The sequence below is a fragment of the Bos javanicus genome, chromosome 19 (genome assembly GCF_032452875.1).
Source record: "Bos javanicus breed banteng chromosome 19, ARS-OSU_banteng_1.0, whole genome shotgun sequence".
In the NCBI taxonomy this organism is placed as follows: Eukaryota; Metazoa; Chordata; class Mammalia; order Artiodactyla; family Bovidae; genus Bos; species Bos javanicus.
The window spans coordinates 43,017,843-43,023,023 of record NC_083886.1 but is presented as its reverse complement, the minus strand read 5'-3'; the positions used below and the strand labels follow the sequence as shown (position 1 = coordinate 43,023,023).

The following is a 5,181-nucleotide window of genomic DNA, read 5'->3' as shown; positions in this document are numbered from 1 at the left end:
CCTTGATTCAATCCTAGTCCCTCCCTGGAAATGCCAGGTGGGCCAGGAGGTGAATTTGATCATGGTTTTACCAGATCACGTAACACAAAAGAATGTCATTGGACGGACTAACTCCCAATTAACAAGGGCAGATCCTCGGGCTAGACCATGTGGCTTCTTTGAAGGTCTACCGCAGGACAATGATTTCATGGGTGCACAGCGTGAAGAGTAGTCCTGACTTAACAAGAAGCCAAGTAAAAAAATTTATGGCACAGGGGACTCTTCTGAGGAAGGCCTATAACAGATTGAAGGGAAGGGCATTTGAAGAGCAGTGAAAAAATAAAAAGAAAAAAGACATTACATACTGTGTCCACACCCTCTGGGGATGGGGTATAAATGCTCGACAGAGGCAGAAGGCCCACAAGCTCCTTGGAGAACTTGGACTCTGTGTTCAGTCGGGCACCTCACTCCCTCCAGCACCATGTCTTACAACTTCTGCCTGCCCAACCTGAGCTTCCGCTCCAGCTGCTCCTCCAGGCCCTGCGTGCCCCCCAGCTGCTGTGGCACCACCCTGCCCGGGGCCTGCAACATCCCCGCCAACGTGGGCAGCTGCAACTGGTTCTGCGAGGGCTCCTTCAATGGCAACGAGAAGGAGACCATGCAGTTCCTGAATGACCGGCTGGCCAGCTACCTGGAGAAGGTGCGGCAGCTGGAGCGGGAGAACGCGGAGCTGGAGAGCCGCATCCTGGAGCGGAGCCAGCAGCAGGAGCCCCTCTTGTGCCCCAACTACCAGTCCTACTTCCGGACCATCGAGGAGCTCCAGCAGAAGGTGAGGGGCCTTGCTGTCCTCTCTAAGCAGGGGGAGTGTCTCAGGATTCTCAGTCTGGGGGAGAGAACTGTGTTTCTTGCATCTAGGCCATCTTGATTCCTCCTTTTACCTTCAAAATGGCTTTTTAAGCATTTTTAAAGAAGTTAATGATTTCATAGTTATTTTCAGTCCTGACCCAGAAACCTCTCATTCCCCAGATCCTGTGTGCCAAGTCAGAGAATGCCAGGCTGGTGGTGCAGATCGATAATGCCAAGCTGGCCGCAGATGACTTCAGGACCAAGTAAGTGGTTCAGATTTCACATGGGTGCCCGCTCCTTTTGTTCAGTGAAAGAAGAGGGTTTTCCATGGCTGACTGAACAGCAGTCAACCATCAATCATGAAGGATTCTGCAGAGGATTGGGGGGACCAAACAAAGGAGTCACAAAAGTAGATGAGGACTCAAGTCAATTTTGGGATTAATATTGGGTCTTGACTGAGCCTCTAGCACCCTGCCTTTGTCTCCTGGGTCTACTCACTGCCAAAGGGGGAAGGCAAGGTGATTGGGGTTATCCAAGATCATTCCTGTGAGTCTTCAGGGTCTGCCAGTTACTGCTCTGACCCTCTCCTTGTGCAGGTATGAGACGGAGCTGGGCTTGCGGCAGCTGGTGGAGTCAGACATCAACGGCCTGCGTAGGATCCTGGATGAGCTGACCCTGTGCAAGTCCGACCTGGAGGCCCAGGTGGAGTCCCTGAAGGAGGAGCTGATCTGCCTCAAGAGCAACCATGAGGAGGTGAGACCAGAGATGAGAAATGAAGAAATCTGACTCAGCCTCAGGCCTAGGGTGGCTTTAGTGACTTGGGGTGGTAGAATCAGGGATAAGAATCTTTCAGATTTCTTCGAAAACACCAAAACTTCATGATGAAAGAAAACATTGTGAGATGAAACCTATCCATGTTCCCAGATAAGGTGTATCTTTCACTCAAAATTGGGGCATCACTTTTGTTTCCCAGGGCACCTCCCTGGGCTTGTGATTGGCTGCTGATTTGTAGAAGTCCCAGCACTGCTCTGATCATGCCGTTTGAAGCCATCTCTCTTCCCCAAAGCCAAAATATCAGTCTTGGTGAATCAACATCTCTATTCTTTCAAAGTCTTGATGAAAAATGATCCAGGGTTCCTTCTCTCTCCTGGGAGGGGTCATGACAATATCTTACTTGATGACAAGAATGGTTTGATATACAATCTGAAATTATACAGCCAATTCTTTTTATTTATGGGGTTGTCTGCAGCCAGTCTACAACCTGGGAAATTTGGGCATTTATACATCCTTGAATAGCCCCCAGGCAAACCCCTGGAAAATTTTTTTTTAATCCAAGGATCATGACACAGTCATGGTGGGAAGGAGTTGAACACATGGAACACAGACCACTTTACCTTCTGTCATAGCTGTTTCACTAGACGTTCCTTTTCCAAGGAAATAGATGAATAGGATGTCAACAAGCAGTGCCATTTCTTAGGTTCCACTCTTCATTGAGGATAGTCGCTCTTGCATTTTCTGCGTCCACAGGAAGTCAACACCCTGCGGAGCCAGCTGGGAGATCGCCTCAACGTGGAGGTGGACGCTGCCCCCACTGTGGACCTCAACCGTGTGCTCAATGAGACCAGGGCTCAGTACGAGGCCTTGGTGGAGACCAACCGCAGGGACGTGGAGGAATGGTACATCAGGCAGGTGAGTACATGAGCACGTGGTGTCTCAGGACCCTCAGCCCCTTGGGGCCCTTCAGGTGGGGTCTGATCCTGCCTTCCGCATTTTGGTGTTTCAGACTGAGGAGCTGAACAAGCAGGTGGTGTCCAGCTCAGAGCAGCTACAGTCCTGCCAGACAGAGATCATTGAGCTGAGACGCACAGTCAACGCCCTGGAGGTGGAGCTTCAGGCCCAGCACAACCTGGTGGGTATTGATGAGACTCCTGGTGAGGAGGTGAGGTTGGGGAGTCAGGGGCACTGGTTTGCCCTCCAGACCACCCTCTCCTGAATTCTTGGAGCTTGTGACTTGTTTGGAAGCGATGGAGAAGTCCCTGAAGGAGCAGCTCTGTGACCTTCCTCCCCTTCCCTCTGACAGAGAGACTCCCTGGAGAACACCCTGACGGAGACGGAGGCCCGCTACAGCTGCCAGCTGGCCCAGGTGCAGGGCCTGATCGGCAACGTGGAGTCACAGCTGGCGGAGATCAGGAGTGACCTGGAGCGGCAGAACCAGGAGTACCAGGTGCTGCTGGATGTGCGGGCCCGGCTGGAGTGTGAGATCAACACGTACCGGGGGCTGCTGGACAGCGAGGACTGCAAGTGAGTACCGAGCAGGTGTTTGGTGAAGCCTTGTGCACATAGGCATACTTCTTAGTTGGACTCCAGGCAAAGACTGCATACCTTGGAGAGGAAATTATACCTTCACACCAGACATGCTCAAACAGAGCACAGAAAGCAATGTGGTTAACATTAAAAAATAAAGTGGCACGAATTGCTTGAGGGACAAACTAAAATTGTACAGCCAACTCTGCAGTCTACTGTGATGATATTGATATGCGATCAATGACATTTCTTACATGTTGTAATACCATACTGTGTAGAGGGTACATTTCCACATACTACCTCATCTGCCACTAGAGTTACCATGAGGTCGACAGGATCAGTATTCTCATCATTCTGTGGGTGAAGGGATTGGGGCTTGAAGAAGTTTAGTGACTTATCCAAGGTCACCAGCTAGGAATGGACAGTGTTGGGAGCTGAGACCAGAGTTTCTGAGTCTCTGTCCAGCACTTTTGATAGCATATGACAGGGAGACCACTAGCATTGATAGTGAGCTTTGTATCAGGTGAGCCTGTGACCTTCTCTATTATAGGTCAGGTCAAGTCCCAGTGGGCAGTCCACTCTCAGGGTCTCTCTGGTTACATCACAAGCCTCCCTTAATTTATATCTTTCCCTTTCTCCAGGCTGCCCTGCAATCCCTGTGCCACAACGAATGCCTGCGGCAAGACCATCACACCCTGCATCTCCAGTCCCTGTACCCCCTGTGCTCCTGCTGCCCCCTGCACGCCCTGTGTCCCCCGCTCCCGCTGTGGGCCTTGCAACTCCTATGTGCGCTAGAGTCCAGTGGTTGCCCAAGGAGCAAGGAGACAGGGCCCAGGGTTCTGGAGCTGTGACTTGGCCCTGGTTCTTTCCAACAAACGGGTTAGAAAACACAATGTGCATGCCTGGAGCTGCCCCAGGGGGGGAATCCAGAAGCTCACCCAACCTCCTCAAGATGATCCCTGCCCACAGTTTCCTTCCCTGGGGACTGTTTCTTCTTGGCTTGTCCAGAGAGCCTGTCCACGTGTCAGCAACCCTCCCTTGTAACCTTCTAATAAACTCAATTTCCTTGGCAAAGTACATGCCTTTCTCATTGGTATTCATTTGTCTCACCACGCCTGTTGCTTGAGCATTCTATAAAAGGCCATTTGAAAGCAGAACCTTACATATAATGGCTTGAGTCTTGGATAGGAAAGCTGCTCCAGGCCTGGTAGGCAGATGGCTGGTCCCGTGGGTGAGTGGGGGTGGGCAGGAAAGAGGGCAGGACAACTGAAGTGTGGCTCCATCTCCCCTCAGCCATTCTTGGGTTTACTCCTTCACCCCTGTTGACCAGGATATCTCCTAGAGTTAATTGTATCTGAAACTAAAATGAAGAGGCATGAGCTGGGGGCTGGAAAGAGGCTATGCAAAGCTCATCTTTTCTAAGCTGGAAGTTTTATTTATTTATTCAGTTCAGTTCAGTTGTTCAGTCGTGTCCAACTCTTTGTGACCCCATGAATCGCAGCATGCCAGGCCTCTCTGTCCATCATCAACTCCTGGAGTTCACTCAAACTCACATCCATCGAGTTGGTGATACCATCAAGCCATCTCATCCTCTGTCGTCCCCTTTTCCTCCTGCCCCCAATCCCTCCCAGCATCAGAGTCTTTTCCAATGAGTCAACTCTTCACATGAGGTGGCCAAAGTACTGGAGTTTCAGCTTTAGCATCATTCCTTCCAAAGAAAGCCCAGGGCTGATCTCCTTTAGAATGGACTGGTTGGATTTCCTTGCAGTCCAAGGGACTCTCAAGAGTCTTCTCCAACACCACAGTTCAAAAGCATCAATTCTTTGGCGCTCAGCCTTCTTCACAGTCCAACTCTCACATCCATACATAACCACAGGAAAAACCATAGCCTTGACTAGACGGACTTTTGTTGGCAAAGTAATGTCTCTGCTTTTGAATATGCTATCTAGGTTGGTCATAACTTTCCTTCCAAGGAGTAAGCGTCTTTTAATTTCATGGCTGCAGTCACCATCTGCAGTGATTGGAGCCCCCCAAAATAAAGTCTGACACTGT

At 50.5% G+C, this 5,181-nt stretch overlaps 1 protein-coding gene across 1 annotated transcript; it reads left to right on the top strand.

The window, feature by feature from the left end:
• The first annotated feature begins 392 nt into the window (after positions 1-392).
• On the top strand, positions 393-4,206 carry LOC133232410 (keratin, type I microfibrillar 48 kDa, component 8C-1). Its single transcript, XM_061391769.1, has 7 exons — positions 393-808; positions 1,006-1,088; positions 1,422-1,578; positions 2,353-2,514; positions 2,609-2,734; positions 2,906-3,126; positions 3,771-4,206. The coding sequence occupies exons 1-7, from the start codon at positions 461-463 to the stop codon at positions 3,922-3,924; spliced, it is 1,251 nt and encodes a 416-aa protein (XP_061247753.1). The 5' UTR covers positions 393-460; the 3' UTR covers positions 3,925-4,206.
• Positions 4,207-5,181: the final 975 nt, after the last annotated feature.

Bases quoted from the DNA above. Each gene is read 5' to 3' on its own strand.
- LOC133232410 (XM_061391769.1), top strand. From the start codon at position 461: ATGTCTTACAACTTCTGCCTGCCCAACCTGAGCTTCCGCTCCAGCTGC. The intron at 1,089-1,421 runs GTAAGTGGTTCA...CTCCTTGTGCAG, and splicing joins GCAGATGACTTCAGGACCAA to GTATGAGACGGAGCTGGGCT. The intron at 3,127-3,770 runs GTGAGTACCGAG...CCCTTTCTCCAG, and splicing joins CTGGACAGCGAGGACTGCAA to GCTGCCCTGCAATCCCTGTG.